Source organism: Balaenoptera acutorostrata, chromosome 12 (assembly GCF_949987535.1).
Source record: "Balaenoptera acutorostrata chromosome 12, mBalAcu1.1, whole genome shotgun sequence".
Classification (NCBI taxonomy): Eukaryota; Metazoa; Chordata; class Mammalia; order Artiodactyla; family Balaenopteridae; genus Balaenoptera; species Balaenoptera acutorostrata.
In genome coordinates, this window is record NC_080075.1 from 56,319,756 (window position 1) to 56,345,592 (window position 25,837).

At 36.0% G+C, this 25,837-nt stretch overlaps 2 protein-coding genes across 3 annotated transcripts in view; one reads left to right on the forward strand and one right to left on the reverse strand.

Moving 5' to 3' along the window:
- SRBD1 (S1 RNA binding domain 1) overlaps positions 1 to 25,837 on the forward strand; it is a 247,656-nt gene that overhangs the window by 56,819 nt on the left and 165,000 nt on the right. For both annotated transcript variants that reach the window (XM_007190081.3, XM_057558645.1), the window contains exons 13-14: positions 1,562 to 1,652; positions 2,388 to 2,495. In XM_007190081.3, the coding sequence (XP_007190143.2) occupies positions 1,562 to 1,652; positions 2,388 to 2,495 (199 nt within the window). The remainder of the gene's footprint in view (positions 1 to 1,561; positions 1,653 to 2,387; positions 2,496 to 25,837) is intronic.
- Positions 24,025 to 24,673, reverse strand: LOC103014885 (ATP synthase F(0) complex subunit C2, mitochondrial-like). The gene has a single exon (XM_057558650.1). The coding sequence runs from the start codon at positions 24,671 to 24,673 to the stop codon at positions 24,173 to 24,175; it is 501 nt and encodes a 166-aa protein (XP_057414633.1). The 3' UTR covers positions 24,025 to 24,172.

Below are 25,837 nucleotides of genomic sequence, written 5' to 3' on the forward strand. Positions count from 1 at the left end.
CTGATGTACATTGGTCTTGGTGGTTATTGGTGCATTGTTCCCACCTGCTCACCTTTTGCATTTTGTGGGGATACTTTTTTTTATAAATACAGTCATGGGCTTTTGATTTTGCTGTCCTAAGTTGCTCTGTTTTCATGCTGTGCATTTTTACAGTAGATGGGAAGTATATTTTGTCAGTGTTTTTTCCTGCATCTATTGAGCTATCATATGGCTTTTATCCTTTACTGTATTTGTATTGTTTATAGAATGGTTCTTTTTAAAATTTTATGCACACATACATACATACATGCATATGTATTTTCAGTCTGTTTTGGTAAGACTTTTCCAAGAATTTATCCATTTCATCATTTAATCTAAATTAACATCAAGTTGTTTATAATAATCTCTCTGTATCTTGTAAATTTGTGCTGAATCTCTAGTTATACTCCCTTTTCATTTCTAATATAATTTATTTGTGTCATCCTTTCTTTTACTTGATTGGTATAGCTAAAAGTATGTATTTTTCTTAACAGGTGATTTAAAATTTTAAGCTTCATTGGTCCTCTCTGTTATATGGGGTTTTTTCCTATTTCATTAATTTCTGCTTTTTTAACTTTATTATTTTCTTCCTTCCACTTTCTTTGAGATTATTCTGTCGTCCTTTTCCTAACTTCCTAATTTGGTCACCTAGCTCATTATTTCTATTCTTTAGGAGTTACCCTCAAATTTTAAAATATATTTCTGGCTGAAATATAGTACAGAAAAGTCCACAGTTCATAAGTATGCAGCTGAAAAAAATTACATAAGGTAAAGAGATTTACATATCTACAACCCAAAGGAAGAAATAGAATAGTATTACAACACTCACTGATATATAGTAAATATTCAGTAAATGTTAGCTTTTACTATTTTTTTTTTTAATTTTATTTATTTTTTGGCTGTGTTGGGTCTTCGTTGCTGCATGCAGATTTTCTGGCTTTTTCTAGTTGCGGGGAGTGGGGGGCTACTCTTTGGGGGGGCTACTCTTTGTTGCGGTGCGCAGGCTTCTCATTGTGGTGGCTTCTCTTGTTGCCGAGCACAGGCTCTAGGTGCGTGAGCTTCTGTAGTTGTGGCACGCAGGCTCAGTAGTTGTGGCTCACAGGCTCTAGAGCACAGGCTCAGTAGTTGTGGTGCATGGGCTTAGTTGCTCTGTGGTATGTGGGATCTTCCTGGACCAGGGCTCGAACCCATGTCCCCTGCATTGGCAGGCAGATTCTTAACCTCTGCGCCACCAGGAAAGTCCCAGCTTTTACTATTTTTGATGTTAAGTGTTATTAAAAATCATTTCTCTTTTAGGTATCATGGCATGTTATCTAGTTGATAATGATTTTTGTATACCAAAATAGAGTTCTAATAACTTTGGAGGTAACAAAATTTCAGAATGCTTAAGGGGGAATCTGATTAAGGAATATGAAAGATTCAGACTACATTTTTAAAGATGAACCAGTTCCTTTTTCAGTTTCAACTTGCTTAATCAAATCAGTGGTGTGTTATGTTTCGTAATTTCTTACAAAATGGCCTTTTCTTTTCATTTTTTCCTAAGGTCAGATACTTCATACTGACGTGGTATACTTGCATTGTGGACAAGGCTTCCGAGAGGCAGAGAAAATAAAGAGGCTTTTGCTGAATTTCAAGTATGAAAATAAGTAACCTTTTTAGTATTTCAGTGGCTCAGTCAATCAGAGATATCTTTGAAGTCCCTAATTTGGAGGGAGGGATTAAGGGAAGTGCCTTGGTGTTAGAAAAGGAACCATGTAAAACAATGCTGGGGCAAATTGCTGGAGAACTCTACATTTGGAGACTCTGGAGGAATGCTACTCCCTTCCTCTGCCGCCTTCGCTAAACAAAGGCGGTAATATGACCAAAAGTGAGACTTTAATTCTTCAGTTTGGGCCTTCTCTCTCTCTTTCTTTCTTCCTCCCTCCCTACCCTTCTCTCTTTCTTTCTTTCTTTCTTTTTCATGGATCTGAGGAATGGATGTGGCAGTAGTTAGAGAAGCTTCAGAAATTACTTGAAAACATATCACATAATTCAGTCATAATTCTTTATTATGGCTTAGAATGTTCCAGAGTTTACTTATTCATGTCTAAATTTCATTCCTTCTAGATGGGAAGAAAGCTGACTATTCTTGAGATTGTGTGACCATAAGACATTTCTCCACTGCCTCCTATAATACCAAGTGCAGGAGCAGTGTCTTTTATTCTACATAAGTCTGTGTGGCCCCTGTGAGATAGTGGAGAGATTGCTTGGATATATGAGAGAATAAGAGCATCATATAATACTGTTCGTGCATTCTGTCCATTTTCTCCTGATTGATTTAGAAGCATGCCTTGATCTCATCCAGTTTCTCGTTCTGTTTCTCCTTGAAGCTGCAGCACAGTGGTGATTGGAAATGGAACTGCCTGCCGGGAAACAGAAGCTTACTTTGCTGACCTGATAATGAAAAACTACTTTGCACCACTGGACATTGTTTACTGGTAAGGATGTTAGGAATGTTTGTTTTCTTTGAGAGGCAAAGGAACTTCTGAAGTTCCTTCTGTGATAAATTCTCCCTTGTCTTTTTAAGATGTACTTCTTGTTTGCCCTCATATCACCTCTTCCTATTCATAGGAGCTTTGCAGGACAATGTAAAGTGTCTGCCTCTTGGAGAAATTGGCATTTCAGTATCCTGAAACCGCTCACAGATGCAGCAAGTTAAGGCTTACTTGAATTCATGGGATTTTCCAGGCAGTACTTTGTGTGATGGCTCTAGCTAACTAGTGACTAATAAGTAGAATGGTGTATAGGTCTAGCAGCTATAGACCGTTGATAACTTAGCCTTCTCCCAAAGTTTTGATGACTATGAATCATTGGCCTTCAGAACTGAGAGCCAAGGTAAGTATTACAAATTAGAAGTGTTTCTTTTTTTTTTTTAATTTAATTTTATTTATTTATTTATTTTTTGGCTGTGTTGGGTCTTCGTTTCTGTGCGAGGGCTTCCTCTAGTTGCGGCAAGCGGGGGCCACTCTTCATCGCGGTGCGTGGGCCTCTCACTATCGCGGTCTCTCTTGTTGCGGAGCACAGGCTCCAGACGCGCAGGCTCAGTAGTTGTGGTGCACGGGCTTAGTTGCTCCGCGGCATGTGGGATCTTCCCAGACCAGGGCTCGAACCCGTGTCCCCTGCATTGGCAGGCAGATTCTCAACCACTGCGCCACCAGGGAAGCCCTCTTTTTTTTTTTTTTTAAGTATTTCTGATGTTCCTTTCTTGTTAGTCTCTTCATCACACACTCATTTTGTATAGGCATACAGTTGACTTCTAAATAACTTTGTATTAGCATGACCCATTTCTTTAGTCCTGCTCCTAGATCTGTAGTAGTTTTGCTGTCATCCACCATTGTTTCCTTACTTTCCCTTTGAACCTCAAATAGCCACCTTTACCTTTTCCAAAGTGTGGTAGAATGCTAAATCCTAAAGGGTTTAATTCTAGGAGAGAAGATAGTTATAATAGATGATATCTAGGGGAGAGCATGTAAGAGCCATCTCCCACTGCTTTTTGAGAAATGTAATAACTAAGTATAGTCAACTGATAAGTATGGGATCAGGATCAACAAAACAAAACCAAAAACCAACACAGGAAGAATTCTAGGATCCATTCAGATAGGCCAAAAGAGAGGGGTCTTGTATTTAGTGTAATATTCCGTGTGCCAAGAGTATAATCAAGATGTTAGAAAAACAGACGTAGAGTAACCAAAGGGGATTAGAAGGTCAGGGACAAACTGTAGGTGCCATGGGATCATGGTTCAGGAAAGGATCAGGTTGAATAGTTTGGCTCAGCTTTTTTCCCTCTCCTTCTTATTCAGTTTGGTCTAGGAAATACTGTGGATCTTCTCTACTCTGGGAATTGCACACATGTACCCAGTCCTTTTGAGAACCTACCACAAGGACCTGACATAGCTAATACAGTTTATTTCAGGCAACTTCTTTGATTTCTTTTTAACTTGTTCACATTAAGTGGATATAAATATCTTGGATACATTTATAGTGATTATAAATAGAACTTTCAAATTATTAAAAACATTAAATAGTGAAGACTTGTTGGATTTCATCTGAATTTGCTTACAGAGGCTCTCTTTCTTGAACTTGCAGCAGTATATGGTAGTAGAAAGAGGATGAGCTTTGGAGCCAGACAAATCTGGGTTCATCTTTTGTTGTCACCATTTACTAGTTATGCAAGTTTGGAAGACTTACTCTGCCTCTCTGAGTTTCTCTTTCCATCATTAAAATGGGGAATGCTTTTGCTTTCAGTAACATTTTGAAGTTTTCTTTATAATTATTTATCATATTCAATATTAAAACTTTCTTTTGTATTTCCCTCTTTTTGTGTTTGTATTAAGAATTACTTTACTACGTTACTTTATATCTCTATGAAGGAGCCCTTTTTTAATGTTAGTTTGGTTCCCCAACCGTCGTACAGAATTCTTTCATTGTTTATAATTAGTTTTTCAGTTCATTTTCTTGGATTTCAAGAGATATGATATGGTCATACCATCTGCAAAAGATGATGAATTTATCAGTTCTTTTTCTAGTTTTATACCTTTTTATTTTCTTCTCTTTAAAGGTATCATGCAGTATCTTTGAAAGGCTATTAAATAGTAGTAGTGATAGTGGAATTTTTTTTTTCCTCCTTTGCTTTTATTAGAATGCTTCTAGTGTTTCCCTTAAGTATGATACTGCCTTTTGTATATTTTTTTAAAAAATCTTTTAAAGGAAATAGTCTTTATTTATGAGTGTTTTAAAAATACTGATTCCTATTTTATTATACTTTAAAAATCAAGAATAAAAGGTAACATTAATGCTTTTTCAGAATTTTGCCATAATAATTTTTCTCTAAAGAGGTTTTTTTATCCTCTTTTGATCAATATGCTGAATCGTAAAAGTAGTAGATTTCCTACAATTGAACCATCTCTGCAGTTCTGAGTTGAACTTTTCTTTGTCATAGTGTATTATTCTTTTAATGTACTTTTGGAATATATTTGCTAGTATTTTATTATGTGCTTTTGAAATCCTCAGTGATACAAATACTTAATCAGAAGTTACAGTGTGTGCTTTAGGAAATCAGCTGTTCAATTTCATTTTGTTATCATTTTGCCAGTTCAACATGCCTTTATGAAGAAACCATATTTTCTCATCTAATGGCTTGAAATTACATCGCAAACTACACTTAAGTTGAAATTTCCATGCTTTCTCTAGCAATCATTTTTAACACTCTTTTTTTTTAATTTTTTTTTTTTAAAGTGTTTATTTATTTATTTATGGCTGTGTTGGGTCTCCGTTTCTGTGCGAGGGCCCTCTCCAGTTGTGGCAAGCGGGGGCCACTCTTCATCGCAGTGCGCGGGCCTCTCACCATCGCGGCCTCCCTTGTTGCGGAGCACAGGCTCCAGACGCGCAGGCTCAGTAATTGTGGCTCACGGGCCCAGCCGCTCCGCGGCACGTGGGATCTTCCCAGAGCGGGGCTCGAACCCGTGTCCCCTGCATTAGCAGGCAGACTCCCAACCACCGCGCCACCAGGGAAGCCCATTTTTAACACTCTTAAACAGATAATCTGATAGGCATTCCTATAATTCCACTTATCCTGGAAAACCTTTTCCTGACACATCCACCAGCACATTCCTTCTTATCTATTCCTTCTAACACCTTTTGCCCTGACCTACTTGCCATAGGTTAACATACACCATGATTTATCTTCTCACTTGTAAACCCCATGCATCCTGACCCATCCATCCAACTTCTCTCTCAATCATTTCTCTTAAAATACCTTATAAACTCTGATACTTATATCTCCTATGGAGGAAGTCATCCAGAGCTTCAAATCTCAGTTACCAAAGGAGAAAAAAAAAAATGGATTAAGTTGTAGAATATAACTATGTTAGATCTTAGTTTGTCACACATGTTTAAAGTTGCAAGTGTTTGTGAAAAGAAATTCTACAGTATTATATGTGTCATTTGTTTTAAGTATGTGCTAGAATGATCTGTTCTTTAAAATCCTCTGGCCCATAGTAGGCGGTCACTTTATTTTTTGAGTATCTGAATATTTGTTCCCATTCATTTTAAAATGTCACACTTGATTATTTTCTTCTCTCTTTTTTTTTTTTAAATCCGTTTTTCCTTGGTAAAAAATAGTGTTTTCTTTTGTGTAGCAGTGGTAAAATTTATTGAAATATAGAAATGGCTAGCTCCTTATGAGACATTTGTGTTTATATGCACTGTATCTGGTTTCTCCTACATTGATACCTTCTTAAATCAGGGTACTATGTTTTACTTATCTCTGCCTCCTTCACATGCATATTTCTATACTTACAGATGCATCTCAATAAATATTTACTAATTTGAATTGTCAAATATTAACAATAAAACTATTTTTAATCAGATAAGTCTTTTCAAGGCTATAGACAGGAATTAATGTCTGCAACAATTATGGAAAATTTCCCCTCTGCTTAATGCTTTGGTAAACCTATGATGTACTGTTTTCTGTATTTTTTCATTGATATAGAAATTTGCATTTGATGGATTATAGACTTATATTTTGCCAAAGATAAATGATGATTTCTGAAATAAAAGTATTGTATGGTTAGAGTTATATATTTATTAATGAACTATGAAAGAGTTATAAGTAATCTCTAATACTTGCTGTCTTATATTTCAAACCTTGATTGGCAAGATTCATGCTGATAGTGGAAACATTGCTAGAAATCACAGCATTATGTACATTCTGGAGAATCACAGATACATGAAACCCCTCAAAACCTGGGAGCAGAAAATGGAAAACAAAATTTTGTGCTGTTAATTCAGACCCTGTGCTTAATGTTTCTACTCTAAAAGCTGCAATATACGAATGACTTTGAGCAGGCAAATATAGAAAATAAGAGAAATTAATTTTGCTTCCGAATGACCTTATTCATTAGGATAGTGAAAAGAATTAGAAAATGGAATGAACTGAGAAGGTGTGGTATGTGACGACAGAATGAGGAAAGGGAAGGGGAGCTGTAGTGGAGGATTGGAGTTGTAATATTTGAGGTTAGGTGTATACCAAGGGGCCTGGCCAGTGAAGGTTAAGCAGGTAGCCAGACCCTATTAGGAAAAAAGCGTTGGTTTTGGACATCTGTGGAATACACACTGGACCTCTTTCTTCTTCTTTTATTTTCAGAAGCATACCAACCATTTAACAGAAGGAAGATATAATTTTTTTAAAATTAATTAATTTATTATTATTTTTGGTTGCATTGGGTCTTTGTTGCTGTGCGCGGCCTTTCTCTAGTTGTGGCGAGCGGGGGCTACTCTTCGTTGCAGTGTGCGGGCTTCTCATTGCGGTGGCTTCTCTTGTTGTGGAGCACGGGCTCTAGGTGCGCGGGCTTCAGTAGCTGTGGCACGCGGGCTCAGTAGTTGTGGCTTGCGGACTGTAGAGTGCAGACTCAGTAGTTGTGGTGCACAGGCTTAGTTGCTCCACGGCATGTGGGATCTTCCTGGACTAGGGCTCAAACCCATGTCCCCTGCATTGGCAGGCGGGTTCTTAACCACTGCGCCACAAGGGAAGCCCAGAAGGTATAATTTAAGGAATCATAGCTCTGTTGCTTGAGATAACTTGACATACCTTTCAGAGTATAACTTAATTGTAGGGAATAGATTGATCTTCAAAGGGTTAACTCATTTGTGAAAACTGCGTAATAGTGAAGCTAATGAGAATCTTTTGATTAAAATTTTAAAAACATACATTTCTATAAAGATAATAATATTTATTATCATAGATTGATTGGAAAATATAGATAAGTGACAGGATATTCTATTATCTAAACTGTTATTTATATTTTAGAGCATATTTCTAGATTATTCTTGTGTGCGTGTGTGTGTGTATTATAAAAAGGAACTCACACTGTACATGGTTTATAACCTTTTCCCTACTTAATATATTATCATCTTCTCATACCAATAAACCTGTCTGTATTTCAGTTTCATCATGCATAAAGTGGAATAATAATAGTACGCATCCTATAGAGTTATCATTGAAGGTTAAATGAGTTTATATATAGTATAAAGTACTTAGAACAGCACATTATTATTGTTATTATTAGTGAGGTCAAGTATCTTTTTATATATTTATTGGCCATTTCTGGATTTTTTGTGTATGTATGGGTGGCTTGTTTGTGTCCTTTGCCCGTTTTATTTATTTATTTATTTATTTATTTATTTATTTATTTGTTTATTTATTGGCTGTGTCGGGTCTAAGTTGCGGCACATGGGATCTTTCATTGAGGCACTGGGCTTCTCTCTAGTTGTGGCACGTAGGCTCCAGAGTGCGTGGGCTCTGTAGTTTGCAGCACACCAGCTCTCTGGTTCAGGTGCACGGGCTCACTAGTTGTGGTATGCGGGCTTAGTTGCCCCACGGCATGTGGGATCTTAGTTCCCTGACCAGGGATCGAACCCGCATCCCCTGCAGCAGATTCTTTACCGCTGAACCACCAGGGAAGTCCTTTGCCCATATTTTTTTTCTTTTAGAGGTTTTCATCTTGTTCATAATTGCTTATCTTGTTCAGATTTGTAAATGTCTATAGTAATGATTAATCTGTCATAATTTTTGCAAATTTTGCTAATCATTTCCCCTGTTTTTGTGTTTACAATTTGAGCTGTATTTCATATCGAATTTAAAATATTATTTTCTCAGATTTGTCTGTCTTTTTCTTTATGGCTTTTGAGTTTTGTATTATTCTTGAAACTTTATGTCTGCTGACTTTTTGTTTTGAAACCACAAAACCTCATTATCCTCAGTTACTTGTATGGCTGCTTTGAAACTTTATTCTCCAAGAAATGAAAAATTAATGAGAGAACTTCAATCAGCTTAGATAACAGAAACAGAGAATAGAAGGCTGTTAGATAACCTGAGGGTAGTTTTGAACAAGGAATGGGTGCCGATTTCCCCCATTCTTTCTGAAGGCCTCTCTTTTTGCCAACTCTGGTGTTTTGTAAACAGCAGAGACACCTGATTTCTTCCCTTCCTTTTCCTCTGCTCCTCTCCTTTCCTGTTTCCTTTCTCCTTCCCTCATTTTTCTCCTTCTTCCCTCCTTTTTCCCTACTTTAATTCTCGTTTGGTTATACCATATTTTTGACATCTCCTTTTGTTTGACAGCTGGATTATTTCCAATCTTTGATGTATCTTTAGTTTTAAACCTATCAGTACAGACTTATTGACCATAATTTCAGTATTTATTTATAGGCATGTTTAGTATGGCATTTGTAATGAGCTGAGGAGAAAGGGCATTTCTGTTTCCAAATTTGTCATTGACAACTCAATCAGAAGAGTATAGTTATGTTGATAAGAAATAAAATATCAAATTGTTTATTGTTCCTTTTTGCTATTAGGTAGCATTTATACTGCTTTCTTTATTTATTCTACTTAAAATTTATTGGGATTCTTGAATCGGTAGAGTGATATCTTTTCGTTCTTCAAAATCTCAGCCATCATTTTTCATATATTACCTCAGTCCCATTTTTTCTCTCTGTTCTCCCTCTGAAATTCTAATAATATCTATTCAGGCTTCTCACTCTATCCTACATACCTTTTAACCTCTCTCTTTTCATTTTCCATTTCTTGTTTCTCTGGGCTGCTTTGTGGTTGATTTCTTCAGATCTTTTCTCCAATTCACTAGCTTTTTCTTTAGCTTTCAGACCCATCCATTGAATTTTTTATTTCTAGAAGTTATATTTTTCACTTCTAGAAGTCCTATTTGTTAGTTTTTCAGCTTGAAAGATAATTGGCATATAATAAACTGCACATATTTAAAGTTTTCAGTTTCCTAAGTTTTGACATATGTGTTCTCCCATGAAACTATCACCACAATTAAGATAATGAACATACCCATTAGCCCCCAAATTTCCTTGTGTTCCTTTATAATCCGTCCTGCCTTCCCTGACCCCTCTGTCTCCCAGGCAACCTCTGATTTGCTTTATGTAGCTATAGATTAGCTTGCATCATCTAGACTTGTATATAATTGGAATCATACAGTATATATTCACACAGTGTAATTATTTTGAGGTTCATCCATGATGTTAAATATGCCATAGTTTGTTCTTTTTGTTACTGAGTATTCTGTTGTATGGTTAAATCATAATTAGTTTGTTCATTTACCTGTTGATGGATATTTGGATTGTTGCCAGTTTTTGGCTATTACAAATAAAGCTGTATGAACATTCTTGTTCAAGTCTTTGCATGGACATATGCTTTCATTTATGTTGGGTACATAAGTATGAGTGGAATGGCTATGTGGTATGGTAGGTGTATGTTTAACTTAAGAAACTGCCAAACTGTTTTCCAAGGTGGTTTTACCATTTTGCATTCCCACCAGCAGTGTATCAGAGTTCCGGCTTCCCCATATTCTCATGCATCTGCTTGGTATGGCCAATCTTTTAAATTTAGCTATCTTCGTGGATGTGTAGTGATATTTCATTGTAGTTTTAAGCAACATCCTTAGCAATAAATGATGTTGAGCACCTTTATTTGCTTATTTGTCATCCATGTATTTTCTTTGTAGTATCTGTCCAGATCTTCTTCCCATTAAAAGAAAATTGGATTGTTTTTCTTCCTATTATTGAGTAAGAGTATTTTATATTTATTCTGAATACAACTCCTTTGTTAAATACATGTTTTGTAAACATTTTCTCCCAGTCTGAAGCTTACCTTTTCATTTTTTAACATGGTCTTTGGAGAAGCAAACATTTTAAATTTTGATGAAGTCCAGTTTATCAATTTGTTTTATATATTCTTGCTTTTTGTCCTGTGTAAGTAATGTTTGGAAAAACTAAGGTCACTGTGATTTTCCTCTGTGTTTTGTTTCAGAAGTTTTACAGCTTTAAATTTATTTAGGTCTGTGATCCATTTAATTTTTATATATGATAAGCAGTTCTTTTTTTCTATATGGCTATGGATTATTCCAGTACCATTTGTTGAAAGATTTTTCCTTTCCCCATTGAATTGCCTTGGCATTTTTGTTGAAAATCAACTGCTCATATATGTATGGATCTACTTCTGGAGTCTATTCTGTTTAATTGAGCTGTATGTCTTTACACTAATCTTTGTATCTTTAATACTACTCAGTGCTGATTTGTGTAGCTTAATAAGTGATGAAATTAGATAGTGTAGTCCTTCAATTTTGTTCTTCTTTTTCGAAATTGTTTTGGCTATTCTAGGTCCATAGCACTTCTACATAAATTGTAGAATCAGCTTTTCAGTTTCTTCTAATGGGCCTGCTGGGATTTTGATTAGAATTAAGTTGACTCTATAATTTAATTTGTAGAAAACTGACATCATCCATTTAATTTTTAATTTCAGTTATATTTTTTATATCTAGAAACTTTATATTTTTCAAATCTGCTTGATCATTCTTACAGTTTTTTACTTGTTCCTGAATACATTTTTAAACCTATCTTTTATTTCCTTAGTCATACTAAGCATTATTATTTTGCAGACTGTGATAATTCTAATATCTAAAAATCCCTGCAATTCTGTTTCAGCTATCTGTTGTTATGCTGGTTCTGCTTTCTTTCCTTTTCTGTTCAGTTAATTTTTACTGAAAACTCCTTATTTTCACGGAACTTTGTCTGTGGGAATTCATGGAGGCCTGGATTGACTGTGAGTCGCTTGAAAGTGGATTTGCATTTGCTTCTGCCAGGCTCCTGTAGACACTACCAGTTTGTGATCACTTAAATTCTCAGCTTGAATTTTTTCCTGGCCACCCAGATCATGTGAATTTAGGCTGCAAACGAGAGAGATGGCTTATGGTTCCATATTCTCATCAGAGATTCCTCCTGTGACAAGGTTTGAGATAGTCCATTTTCATTGCAATATCCTGGAGTTAGGGTACAGGGTATACTTTGACCCTTATACTGCAGGTTTAACCCTTTGGGATATCAGCTTTATATGTGGGAGGGGAGTTGGGGGAATCATTTGTTACTATGATCTTAGGTGGACCCTGGGTTTTGTCTTCTAATCCTCTAGTTCTGTGAAGCTCTCTGAGGCCATAAAATTCACCTGGCTCAGCAATGCCCTCAGGTGAAGGTCAGCTTCAGAAATCAAGGTTCCCATGTTCTTCTTATTTTTTAGCTTGAGTATTTTTTTTTCTTGCCAACTCACTGATACATCTAAGAAGATGTATTATATCTAGTATGTTTAGTTGTTTTCAGTACACTGTTGATCCAGGTAGCCAATCGTCCCTATTACTGGCAACAAGGTCAATACTTGATTTTCTACTTTTAGTCTACTTTAAATTTAAAATTTGGCATTTTCAGACAGCAGAGACATAAACCATAAGGGAAAATTAGAAGATGATCATTTTAAATAATTTTGATTTACACTTTTTTTTTTTTTTTTTTTGGCCGCACTGCTTGGCTTGTGGCAGTGAAAGCTCCAAGCCCTAACCATTGTACTGCCAAGAATTCCCTCAGTTTATACTTGTGAATTAGGAATTACTTGTTTCTTTTACTTGGTTCCTCTGGGTATGAATGCCTGTGAAACATGTGCATGACATTTTTCTCTGTCAATTTAATAGTCTCTTTTTTTTCTTTTAAGCATGCTCAAAAGAGTTTTGAAAAATCTAGGAAAATACAAAAAGGAAAATAAAAATAATTTGTAATTCACCACTCTGAGAATGCTATTAATGATTTATTATATTTTATTCTAGTTATTTTACTTATGTATTCATTTATTTGACAAATATTTATCACATGTAAATGATTAATTGACTGAGGTAGACTCAGTAAGGTACAAGAAGAAAACTTAATTTCTATCCTACTCCATAATCATGTTTGGAGTAGTTCTTTTCATCCTTGGCTGAAATAATGGAGAGATCTCAGCTTCTTCATTTCCTTTTAGTCATTAGAACAGTCTCATTTTAGCAATCAAAATATCTTCTCTAGTGTAATAATCAAAGCTCCAACATGAGATAAATTAAATTCCATGTCCTTCTGGGAAATACTACTTTACTGTAGGGCTTTGCAGGGGGCTTGTTTAGCTTCCTCTTTCTTCCCTTCTTGTTATTTTTCTCTTCCCCCCAATTCACTAGCTGAATTTTCTCCAAGTTTAGTCCTCAGAGTTGAGAATAGGGAAAAGGAGCATAGTCTTAAAAGTGGGGACAGTTGCAGTCTAAGGATAGAGTCCTCTCGGTGGCCCATTTACCATTGCTGATTCATTCTTCCATGGGCTGCTTTTGAAAAACTTTTGTTTTTGTTTTCTGAGATTTTCACCAACAGCATCCTTGAACTGCCAGCCGTGTGACTTGGCAGATATCTTCTCTGGCTGACTGGTTATGACTCTCCTTCTTCAGATCCAGGCTTCAGACAGGCTGCTCTTCTCTGGATCCCTTTGCTACTCAGTCCTCTTGGACAGAATCTCTTTCAAGCTACCTCCCACTTCCTCCTGCAGGCCTGATTGGTTCATACATCCTTGCCTACTCTCAAAGGGGGAACAGCAACTTATCCTTAGTGCAGCTCTCCCCTTTTTCATTCTCTTTCTCTCCTATGCTTGTTCTTACCTTTATTCTCTTTCTTATGTTCACATATTGGTCCCAGTGAAGCCCCATCACTTGGCATGGGGTGAGTGGGACACTTTCACATGAGGTATTGGGGCAGCCGGAGAAATGCCACAGCATTCCAACTATCTTCTTAAAGAAATTGTCTCTTTCAGCTCTAACTCCCTCCTGTCCCTCTCCTCAAACACGTACCCATTTTATAGGACGAAGTTGGAGGATTGCTCACGTTAGCAAAACAGGCTTTTGGGACTTTAGCCAGAACAAAACCATCCCATGTGCTCTCCTACAATCAGCAAAGTACTGTTAGTACCAAACTGTATGGCAGGCACAATACTATGTGCTGGGAGTAAGAGCAGTGAACAAGACAGACAAGGTGCCTGCCTTCTTGAAGCCTTTATTCTAGTGAGGAAAACAGATGAAAAGATGTGTGTGTGTGTGTGTGTGTGTGTGTGTGTGTGTGTGTATACTATGTCAGTTAGTGATAAATTCTATATAGAGAATTAAAAGCAAGGTAAGGGGATAGAGAGGGACAAGAAGTGACATTTTTTGGTAGATATAGATATAACAAATATTCTTTTCTTTTAGTGATAGGAATTCTATTTGTGTGGTATGGTATATGAGATATATTTTAAGGAAACCACCCAGGCTGAAGTAAAGTGTGATGAATTTATATACTCATTTATCTACATCATCCAGATTCATGTCCTTATTATCCTCATCTTTTCCATGTCACATGAGCTCTCTAGGGCCATGTTTTTCAAATTGTAGGTTGCAATCCATTGGTGGAAGGTGAAGGCAATGTAGTGGGTGCCAACAGCATTAAAAAAAAGTTCAATAGAAAAGAATAGAAAATAGAGTTCATTTCATATAGTAAGGCTAAGTATTATTTCATGAATATTTGTTTTAGTTACATACATGTATTGTGTACTGGGTTGACATGTAGAGGGTATCTCTTATTGTCAATTCTTTTGGGTTCCTTGACCCAATTTCAAAGTGTGTGTGTGGCGTCCCCCTATATATAGTCTCCCATGTATAACAGGCAGTGCTCTGACACCAGCTGGGTGTCCTACCATTCAGTTCAGTTCTTACACTATCTACCTAGAAATAACATCAGATTCCACAGGTTAAGGGCTCATTCCCACAGGACTGTGAACTCCACCTCCACCCCCTACACTTCAGATGCCAGTCCCAAGCCCAGGTTGTCACCTGGACTTCTGACCAACTAACTGGCTATAGATTGGAGTTCCCAATCGATTAATTTCTATTAATTTGCTAGAGTGGCTCAAAGGACCCAGGAAAACCATTTACTTACTTAATGATTTATTATAAAATGATACTATACAGGATACAGATGAACATTTAGATGGAAGAGATGTGTAGGATAAGGTGAATTAGCTTTAGAACTGGGACAGTTTTTTTGGATATTAGTTTGATTATTATGCTTAATGACAAGTTAAGATGTTATAGTATTTGTCTCACTTCTTTCTACAGCGATGGCTTGAGAAAATGTGCTGTGATATTCTAGGACTTTGTTTTCTTTCACCTACTGATAATCCTTCCTCCATTTCTTTGACTATTATAAACACTAGACTCTTGTTTATAAGGCTTACTTTCTGGGATGTTTGTGACATTAAGTAAATTTAAAAATAAAATTGTTTTACAACCAGTATAATTTATGTTCATTTTGTTGAAAGGGCCAGAATATTTTTTAAAATATACCTGTATAAGTAGACCATTTCAGTGAGGTATGTTGGAAAGGAGACGTAAGGAATGAATAATTATGGTGTGTGTGTGTGTGTGTGTGGTTTTAAAATACTATTTGGATTCGGATTCAGTTTGACAGTTTTTGATCAAAATAAAATATGTTTTAGCAGTTTGTAACCCATGTGTTTCTGCATCTCCAAGTCCAACTTAAGTATCTGCAGGAATTACCCCAGCCTCCCTCTCCCCCCCTTAACTCTTGCAGATCTTTGTTTATTGACTTAGATTAGAACTGGCCTAGAGCCCAGTGATGGTCATTTCACGTCTTAAGGTTTTTGGTTACAAATCTGCTTTTGTTGCCAGATCCAATAAAGATTCTTGGTTGTTTTTGTTAGTTTTATTATAAGTTCTTGCCAAAGATACAATGCATTGTAACCAAAACAGATGTTCTGTTTAGACAAGTGTATTTGCTATAACAGAACCAAAAATGTATATTAAATATGTTCAACATTAATGTAAGAACTGATGAACTTTGGAATGTTATGAGTGTTTTTGATAACCTTTAGAAATGGAAGGAGCACTGCCTTATTTTGAGCAATTGTTTTATATTTTTTCTCCATCCATATCAGTTTGTGTATGTACAGTCTTATATTCTTAGATCCTCCTCTAAACTAACATTTTACTGTGATCTTGAAAGTAGAGTGGAGTTCACCAATTTCATATATGCATATGAAAATACAAATAACATAGTTCTGTTATTTCTTAAAGTACGTGCATAAGATAGATGCTGTTTTGTCATAGACACATCGTTGAGTAGAAAAAATCATTTTTAAGATTCTAATGCTTATAAATAGGTAGGTGAAATAATTATACATTGATCTTTCAAAAAATCGTGTATTTGGTGAAGTTAGCAACCATATTATAGGGTTGTAGTGTAGATATTTTGGAACTGTAAGTGACCATCTCTGTGATTAGAGCCCAATTCAGTCCTGATTTATGCTGAATTCTGTGTTATAGTGAACACAGATGCATAGTGAATACAAGAAGAATGTATTCGTATTATGTAATTTTACCTCTTTTTTTGATCATAGTTCCTAGAATAAATTAGATGTGTAAATGCATTATCAACAAATTACTAACGGAATGAGTTTTGCCTTGAGATTGTCAACTCTTTGGCCTATTCTGATTCATATTTTTCTCTTTTCTTTGGCATTAAACAGCTTGCTTTTCTCCCTCACCTTTGGCCAGCACTGTATTCAGTTGATTATTTGGGAACATTAAAATTTTTTTCCTTATGAGAATTGTTTGGGTTGTGCAGAGTCACTGTGGTTCTGTTTCATAGTTCAGTTGTATTAGAACAATGCAAAACTGCTAGAATTCTTTGTTGTTGACATCTTTTTTCATTTGGTTATGTAGAACTTGAAGATTCTGGGGCCAGAAATTGGTATTTGTAAATAGTTTTTGAATCCACCTTATTTGTGTTTCATATGTTTTTGTGGTTTTTTTTGAGGGGGGCACCTTTTGATTCTCATGTATTTTATGTGGCTAAATCTTTGTGTTACGCTCTCCTAACTTATTGAAATACCACTTTCAAGTTCCCCACATCCGTACATTTCTAAGGTTACACCCAGCTTAATTCCCATTACTTTTCCGCTTCACAGCACTTGCATTTTGAAGGGACCCTAACATTTGGGTTCACATTATGATAATTAGGTTTCAGGGGCATAGGGGATTAAAGATGTCTCAGGTCTAGTTGCAGAATAAAGTTCAGAAGCACTTGTAAAACTTGCCTGATTGGCGGGTAGAGGAGCTTTTATTTATTCACTACTCATGCAGCATTAATCCGTATTTCATCAGGTACCTACAGTGCTGTAATTCTAGATGTGACCTTGGGACTTGATTTACTTCAGCTCCGTTTTCTTTATTAATGTGCCATGAAAGAGGTACATGAAAGATAGCCAACATCAAAGTACCTTTTAAAGTAAAATGGTTGATAGGAATTCCCTGGTATTTAACACTGTCTGTCAAATGTTTCAGCTGGTTTGCATCCTTTTACAAGCTATCGCTTGCTGCACTAAAAGAAATTTAAAGCAGTTGTTTCCAGTCTTGGGGGGGGTGCCTTACGGTGGCAGTGGTGGTGGTGGTTGGGTGGCAATGGTTAGCTAGAGAAGAGAGTAAATGAAAAGTTAAGGACATATTCTTTTTCACCTGTGCTCCTCCCACGATGGCTTGTTTTTGTGTTTTTCTTTGGGCTGGGAAGTGTTTAGTCCAATGTGGTGCTTATGATCAGAGTGATGAGGCCCTCATCTGGGTTATAAGAAGACCGAAGAGGGTGACCAAAGAGAATTCATTAGACCTCTGTGAAAGCAAGAATAAAAGGCAGTGTCAGTATCTTATTCAGAGATTGTTTAATTAGCTTAATTTCACAGCCTGTTTATTCTTTACTGAGCCAATTGAGAAAAAGCTTTTAAACATAGTAATGTGGGAAACTGAGTCTTAAGAAGAACAAAGGAAACAGGACTCAGAGGAAGTTTGCCATATGTATTGTGGAATATTTTCCTGTAAACGCCTGTTTTAGAGGCTATTTATTATCTCTGTTCTAGGCTGAATATATGGGGTAGAACTTCTTATAGCTCAGTTTTGAAACTGATTCCTTCTTTGTTTCACAAATATTTGTTGGATGTTTCTCTTACTTAAGAAAAAATATTTAAAACCATTTTTGCTTTTTAGATAATCACAAGCATTGTCTGTGGATCTGTTCCTATCATCTTTACCATAGAACTATCTTAATCAGAATAGTGAAGAATAGAAATTGCAGAATGTCTTATAGAATGAAATTTACTTGTTTTCATATTTATACTTTATTTTCAACTTATTAACATAACCTTGACTTGTGGAAGTCTTTTAAAATCTATTGTAATAAAAACTTTTTTTGTAATTAGTATCTGTTAAAATGTATTTTTGTAGTATTAAAATGCTTTAAAAATAGCATATTCTCCTGATATTCTTTAATTTTGTTTGCATTTACATGCTTAACTTTTTTTTCATATATGGTGGGAAAATAAATTATAACCCAGACCTGGTCTTGGTGACTTATTGAACTAAAGTGTTTGGCCTATAAAGTATAAGAAAACAACACTACAGTTGACACAGAGGAGTTTGGTAATGGCCTTTTCTTTTTAAGGAAAGCAGATATTTGAGACAGACTGTCAACATAGAATGAGCTACAGAGGTCTCCTGAAGGGAGATAGTTTACTTAGTATATGTCGGAAGTGAGCAGTGTATTTAGTTTACATGGCATTTGAGTCTGTGATTAAGGAAGGAGGTGGGAGAGGTACATCTTGTCCATTTGTTGATATAGGAAATCCAGAGCCTGCTGCCATTGCCATAAGCCATATATGGATCACCCCTGGCATTAGAAAGACTGGCCTCTGGGATTGAGAGAGATGGAAATTAGGAAATGGGTAGTAGAATGAAAGCTGGAAGATGTATAGATTTCCATTCATGCCACAATTTTCTTCAACCCCTTACCCATCCCCCCTTCACAGTTAACAGCATCTTCTTTTGCATGTAAGATATGTTCCTTTAATAATTTGACATGACTCATCATAGTCATAGGGAATTGGGAGACAGTGAAGCATGACACTGCCTAAAAAAGTCATCAGGATCTTCTTTTGGAAGGATTTTAGCTTTTCTGAGGCAGAGTTGTGGAGTCTTTTGGTTGACATAGTGACTCATGCTTTGACTTTTTTTTTTTTTTTTGAGGTTTTGTGTATCCTATCTAATTTAGGACTAGTATAGTTAAAAGCACATGATTTGGCCCTACTATTGCATTTATTATTATTCAATATTATTGCATGATACTCAAACTTATTAACTATAAATTAATGTAAAGCTTGATTGATAAGAGTCAACATAGTGAAGGGTTGTAAGTGACATTTATTAGTTACTTAGTGATAAGCAGTTTGAGCTTGCAAGTGAGTCACCAGCTTAGCAGTTGATCAGTATATTTTTGGCTGATTCTTATGTTTACTTAGTTATCTCATTTACCCAAAACTCCTACTATTCTTCGAAGTATTTTTATTTTTCCTTTCAACATAATTTTCATAAACCGCAGAAGGGGCCACAAGAAGTTAGACTACACTCCCAACTCCCAACAGGTTTAAATTCAGATAGTTCCATGGTTTAAATCATGATGCTGCCATCATTGTCATTGTCATATTCTACTTGCTATTTTAAGCGACACTTAGTAACATAATGTGGATGTCTCTGGCTCAGAATTCAGATGTTGGTGTGACCAAAATGCAAAAACTTTGAGGAAAGATACAGATGTGCAGAAGCCTCTATAATGTCTTCAATGTGTAACAAGAAATACTTTAAGGATGTTCATTTCTATTCAAGCCACATCTAATTTCTAGGATTCAATGATTTCCTTCTCTTCCAGGTCCTAGGTTTATATTGAATTAAAATTCACTGGTTATATAAGAAGAGCCCTGATACCTGTTTTCTTTCTTTTCTCCACTCCTTTGTTAGGGGAGCCCTACCTCTTAAGCCTTTTGGGAGATTCTATTTCTGGTTCTAAATATGAAATGCTACTTTTAGGTGGTTTAGACTTTGGTGGGAAGAGTTATAATTAAAATTTCTATGAAGAAATTGGTCTTTTTTCTATTTTAATAAAATTTTGTTGGGTGCAGAAAGACTGGAAGGATGTTAAGGACCTCTGCTCAAATTTTTCAATTTGGGACTCGACATTTTTCTCATTCATGGTTTTTGGCAGGCAGGTATGAGAAGTGGATAGAGAAAACTGATCTGAGACTCTCTCAGGAACATGTTGGACTTTTGAAGTATCTTAGATTTTTCAGGTTTGATTTCTTCCACTCTTTCATTTTCCTACTGCTTTTTTTTTTTCTTTTCTGTCTTCCTTCTGACTACCTTTCCTTAGTGAGAAGTGACAGGTTTTTGTTAAGTGGAAAAATGTAAACTGTATCTGTTCTGTTGAATTTAATATCTTGAGGGGGAGTTTGTCTCCAAAATCTGGTGTATGCACAGCATCCTTTTTTTGTTACTACATAGAAGTGAAATATTTCATTTACTCTTCGGTCGAGCTCATCTGGACTCCTTCTCAGTTTCGTATACTGATATTTCTCCCACTGCTTTTGAATGATCTTACTTTAACTTATGCTAGTCATCCTTTCTATGCATCCTTCTTTGCTCTTAGACAGCACCCAAATATTTTCTTCATTCCCTTTATCTTCTCTTCTCTTTATCTTCCTGTATCTTCTTTTCCTTGATAATTTCTCCATCCACTTCTGGGACTTCATCTTTTGCATCTCTGGGTTCTAAATCTACATCCTTAGTTTCAGGTTCTCTCCAGAGATCTGGACTCAAATTTCAGTGGCTTGCTGCCAGTCTCCTGAGTATCCCACTGTTTCAACCAAACTTAACTCCTTGCTTTGGCTCCCAATCCCAGTTTTCTTCATGTGATTTTGTTCTTTTTTAAGCCCCTCCTTCACTGATGGGCTAGCAATTCCTTGGGCCCAAAATTGGTAAATTTTATTTCTTTTTCTGCTATATACTCCATTCAAACTGTCAGCAAGTCCTGTCAATTCTCCCTCTGGAATGTTTCTCCTATTTCTTTCTTTCATTGTCTCCTGTTTGCTAGTCTTCTCCCTTTGAGGGTTAAGGCTTAAGCCTTTCATGAGCTGGCCTCAAGCTACTTTTGCAATATAATCTCTTATACTTCCTTTCAACCCAAGACATGATATTCATCATTCAAACATTTGTAATCCAAGTCTACATAGTTATCTTTTTGGTATGCCATTGATGCCATTCATTAAGGAATCATAGAATTTAATCTTATAATCAACAGTTGATTCATTATAAGAATTAGCACAGTTATAATTTATAAGTCTATATTTTATTAAATGTAAGCTAAAATATATCCATTTTCAATATTTTATTTTGCAAGGTAGTCTCATTTAAGTCCTCCCCTGATCTGCTCCTTTATTTACAATGATATTTTGGTTCTTGTTTTCAGTGGATTCCACTTAAGTGCCCTTTCTCCTCTTACCAAGTATCCTCAGTTATCAATAATTGTTATATGCCAGGTAAATTGGAATATTTGTTCTTTGAACATGTGTGGTTTTCTTTTTTCTACCTCTTTTGTAGTTGAAAGAACAGGCTGTGGAGCCAGATTCAAATTACAGCTTGATTTCTTACTGCCACAATGACAAGTTATTTAATCTCTCTGTCTCTTCATCTCCAAAGTGGAGATAATAATAGTTATCTACCATAGGATTTTGGTTAAGATTAAATGGGGTAATACATTTTAAAATACTTAGAATAATGCTTGGCACATAGTATGCAATTAATAAGTATTAGCTGCTACTATTTTTATTATAACTACTAAAAAAATGGAATACCCTTTCCGCATCCTCTGCCTATTACAATCTTACCTATACTTCAGGGCCTGTCTGAGGTGCCACATCCTCCATGAAACTCTTCTAGGTGCCTGCGGTTGGAATTAATCTTGTCTTCCTTTGTATCCTCATAAAACTTTCTATGTACTTCTACTATGACACTTAAAATATAGTGTTCTTTGTACTGTTCCTACTGTGTAACTGTTATCTGGAAAATTCCTTGTGTCTAGGGAGGCATTGTTGTCCATGCTTTTAGAAGAGTACCTTGTTCAGTGTTTTGCCTGTGCTGGTACTCAAAAGTGTGAAATGATTTAAAACTGGTTAACCCCTCCCTCTACCTGCACATATGTATGTGGAGAGTCCGTATATATATTTATGTGCATACGTAATTCTTTTGGGCATCACGTACTCCTGTAAGGGCTGTAGAGGATACAAAAAATAAAAGGTGTGTTTTCCAGGTTAGAACCAAATGTTATCAGTACATTAAAAAAATGTTTTTAAAATATACTTTACAAGCAAAAGAAAATGTATAATTTAAACAATTATATATTGTGTCCTCACCATTCAGCTTTTAAGACATACAACATTATCGGTACTTTTGAAGCCCCCCTGTCTGTCCCTCCTTCAACACATCTCCTGTCTCCCCTGCCAGAAATAGTCACTCTACTGAACTCTGTGTTAATAATTCCCTTCCTATTTTTCATGATGGCTCCTTTATAGAAATAGAATCCTACTGCATGTATTCTTCTGTGAGTAGTTTTTTCTTTCTTACTCAAGATTATTTCATTTTGATATATATACATATATAACTGTGAGTCATTACTTTTTAGTGTTGCATTCCATAATTATACAGTATTTTTCTATTTTAGAGTTGATGGACATTTGGGTTCTTATTAGTTTTGTTTGTTGTTTTTGGAAGCCTCAATTCACTTATTTTGTTTAAATACCACCTTTATTGAGATACAATTCACATACCATGCACTTTATCCATTTGAAATGTACAATTCAGTGATTTTTAGTATATTTACAGATATGTGCAGTGATTGCCACCATCAATTTTAAAACATTTCATCATCTCAAAAAGAACCTGTTCCTTTAGCTATCACTCCCCATCCCCTTCCTCCCAGCTCTAAGCAACCATTAATCTACTTTTTGTCCCTATAGATATCTCTGTTTTGAACATTTCATATTAATGAAATCATAGCATATATGGTCTTTTGTAACTGTCTTCTTTCACTTAGTGTAATGTTTTCAAGGTTCATCCATGTTGTAGCATGTATCAGAATGTTATTTTTTATGGCTGAATAATATTCCATCATATGGATATACCACAGTTTGTTTATCCATTTATCAGTTGATGGACTTTTGGGTTATTTATACTCTGGCTATTATGAGTAATGCTGCTGTAAACATTCATGTACAAGTTTTTGTGTGGACATGTAGGGAATTGCTGTGGTGACTCTTATGTCTAATTGGCTGAGGCACTGCAGACTGTTTTCCAAAGTGTTGGTACTGTTTTACATTCCTAACAGCAGTGTATGAGGGTTCTGACTTCACATCCTCACCACACTTATTATTTGACTTTTTGATTTATAGACATTCTAGTGGGTATGACGTGATATCCTTGTGGATTCAGTTTGAATTTCTTTGATGACTAATGGCATCCAGCATCTTTTCATATATATAGTGGCCATTTGTATAAATTCCTTGCATACATACCTATTCAGATCCCTTGCTAATTTTTTTTTTAGATTATTTGTCTTTTTATTACTGAGTTTTAAGAGTTCTTTATAAATTTTGGATACAAGTCCCTTATCAGATGGATGATTTGCAAATACTTTCTTCCATACTGTGGATTGTCTTTTTTACTTTCTTGATGATCACATTTAAAGCACAAAAGTTTTAAATCTTGCTGAAATCCAGTTTATCTTTTTTTTTTCCTTTGGTTGCTCATGTTTTGAGGTCATCATATGTAAGAATCCTTTTCCAGATCCAAGGTGATGAAGATTTACTCATATGTTTTCTTCTAAGAGTTTTATAGTTTAGCTCTTACATTCAGGTCTTTCATCCATTTTGAGTTAATTTTTGTATATGCTGTAAGGTAAGTGTCCATTTTCAGTTTTTTGCATGTGGCTATCCAGCTGTGCCTGTGACATTCATTAAAAAGACTATTTTTCCCCATTGGATGATCTTGGCACCCTTAACGAAATCAGTTGACCAAAGAAGTGTAAGTTTATATGTGGATTCTATTTCATTGATCTATTTGTCTATCCTAGTGCCACTTATCACACTATCTTGATTATCATTGCTTTTTTTTTTCTTTCTTTCAAGAAACATCTTTTTAATACAGTATCTATTTGTCTTCCTTCTGTCAAACCCTGAGCCAACCCCTTTCCCCAGGCTGCCTGGGGAGGTACAGGAAAAGGAACATACAGGGCAGACAAGACACGGGAGAAAGAACTATGGGAGGTGGAAACGGCTCCTTCACATGGCAAAGAGGATGAGAAAGGCCACCATCAGGCAAAAGAGTCCCATGGCTTCTGAGAGGGCAAAGCCCAGAATGGCGTAGGAGAATAGCTGTTGCTTCAGAGAAGGGTTCCTGGCATAACCAATGATGAGGCTCCCAAACACAGTCCCAATTCCAGCCCCAGAACCAGCCACCCCTACTGTGGCAGCCCCAGCTCCAATGAACTTGGCGGCTGTGTCAGTGTCCCTTGAAATGACACTGGTTTGGAAACTGCGGCTAGGAATAAGTGAGGTGGTCAGGGGACGTGGGGCTGCCAAGCTGCTGTGGCTCTCATCTGTCAGTGTCTCTGGTCGTTTCAGCACCACTGCAGACAGTGATCGGTTCAATAGTGGAGAGGTTCTCCTGATCAAGGAGGAGGTGGAGATGAACTTGGCGCAAGCATACCTTTTCAGGGGCTGAAGGGCCGTGGCAGGAGAGCTGCTCCCAGGGCAGAGAAGACAAGAGAGAACGATTATCATCGCTTTATAGTAAGTTTTGAAATCAGGAAGTGTGAGTCCTCTGCTTTGTTCTTCTTTTTCAAGGTTGTTTGGGCTATTCAGGATCCCTTGCAATTCCATATGAATTTTAGAATCAGTTTGTCGGTTTCTACAAAGCAGTCAGCTGAGATTCTGATAGGGATTATTGAATGAGTAGATCAATTTAGAGATTATTGGAGATTGTTATTATTTTTTAAACAATAAGTCTTCCAATCCATGAACATGTGAGGTGTTTCCATTTGTTTAGATCTTCTTTAATTTCTTTCAACAGTGTTTTACAGTTTTCAGAGTAAAAGCTTTAGATACTTCTTTTGTTAAATTTATTGCTAGATATTTTATTCTTCTTCATGCTTCTATAAATGGAATTTTCTTATTTCACTTTTGGATTGTTCATTTCAAGTGTATAGAAATACACCTGATTTTTGTAATCTTGTATCTTACAACCTTGCTGAACATGTTAATTAGTTCTAACAGTTTTTTAGTGTATTCCTTAGGATCTTCTCTATATAAGATCATGTCGTCTATAAATAGAGATAATTTTATTTTTCCCTTTCCAGTCTGGATGAATTTTATTTTATTTTACTTTTGCCTAATTGCCCTAGCTAGAACCTCCAATACAGTGTTGAATAGAAGTGGCCAGGGTAGAATCCTTATCTTGTTCCTATTCTTAAGGAAAAGCATCCAGTCTTTCACCATTAACTATGATGTTAGTTGTGATGTTTTCGTTTTTTTTTTAAACATGCCCTTTATCTAGTTGAGGAAGTTCCCTTCTTATCCTCATTTTTTTAGTGTTTTTATCATGAAAGGATGTTAGATTTTGTGAAATGCCTTTTCTTTGTCTATTGAGGTGATCATATGAATTCTGTTTTTTATTCTGTTAATAAGATATATTGCATTAATTGATTTTTGGATGTTGAACCAATCTTGCATTCTTGGGGTAAGTCCCACTTGGTCTTGGTGTATAATTCTTTTTAATATGTTGCTAGATTTGGTTTGCTGGTATTTTGTTGAGAATTTTTACATCCATATTCATAAGAGATATCAATCTGTAGTTTTCTTGTGCTGTCTTAGTCTGGTTTTGGTATCAGGGTAATACTGGCCCCATTGAATGAGTTGGGAAGTGTTCATCCTTCTATGTGGAAGAGT

Coding starts and splice junctions, on each gene's coding strand:
- LOC103014885 (XM_057558650.1), bottom strand. CDS start 24,673: ATGATAATCGTTCTCTCTTGTCTTCTCTGCCCTGGGAGCAGCTCTCCT.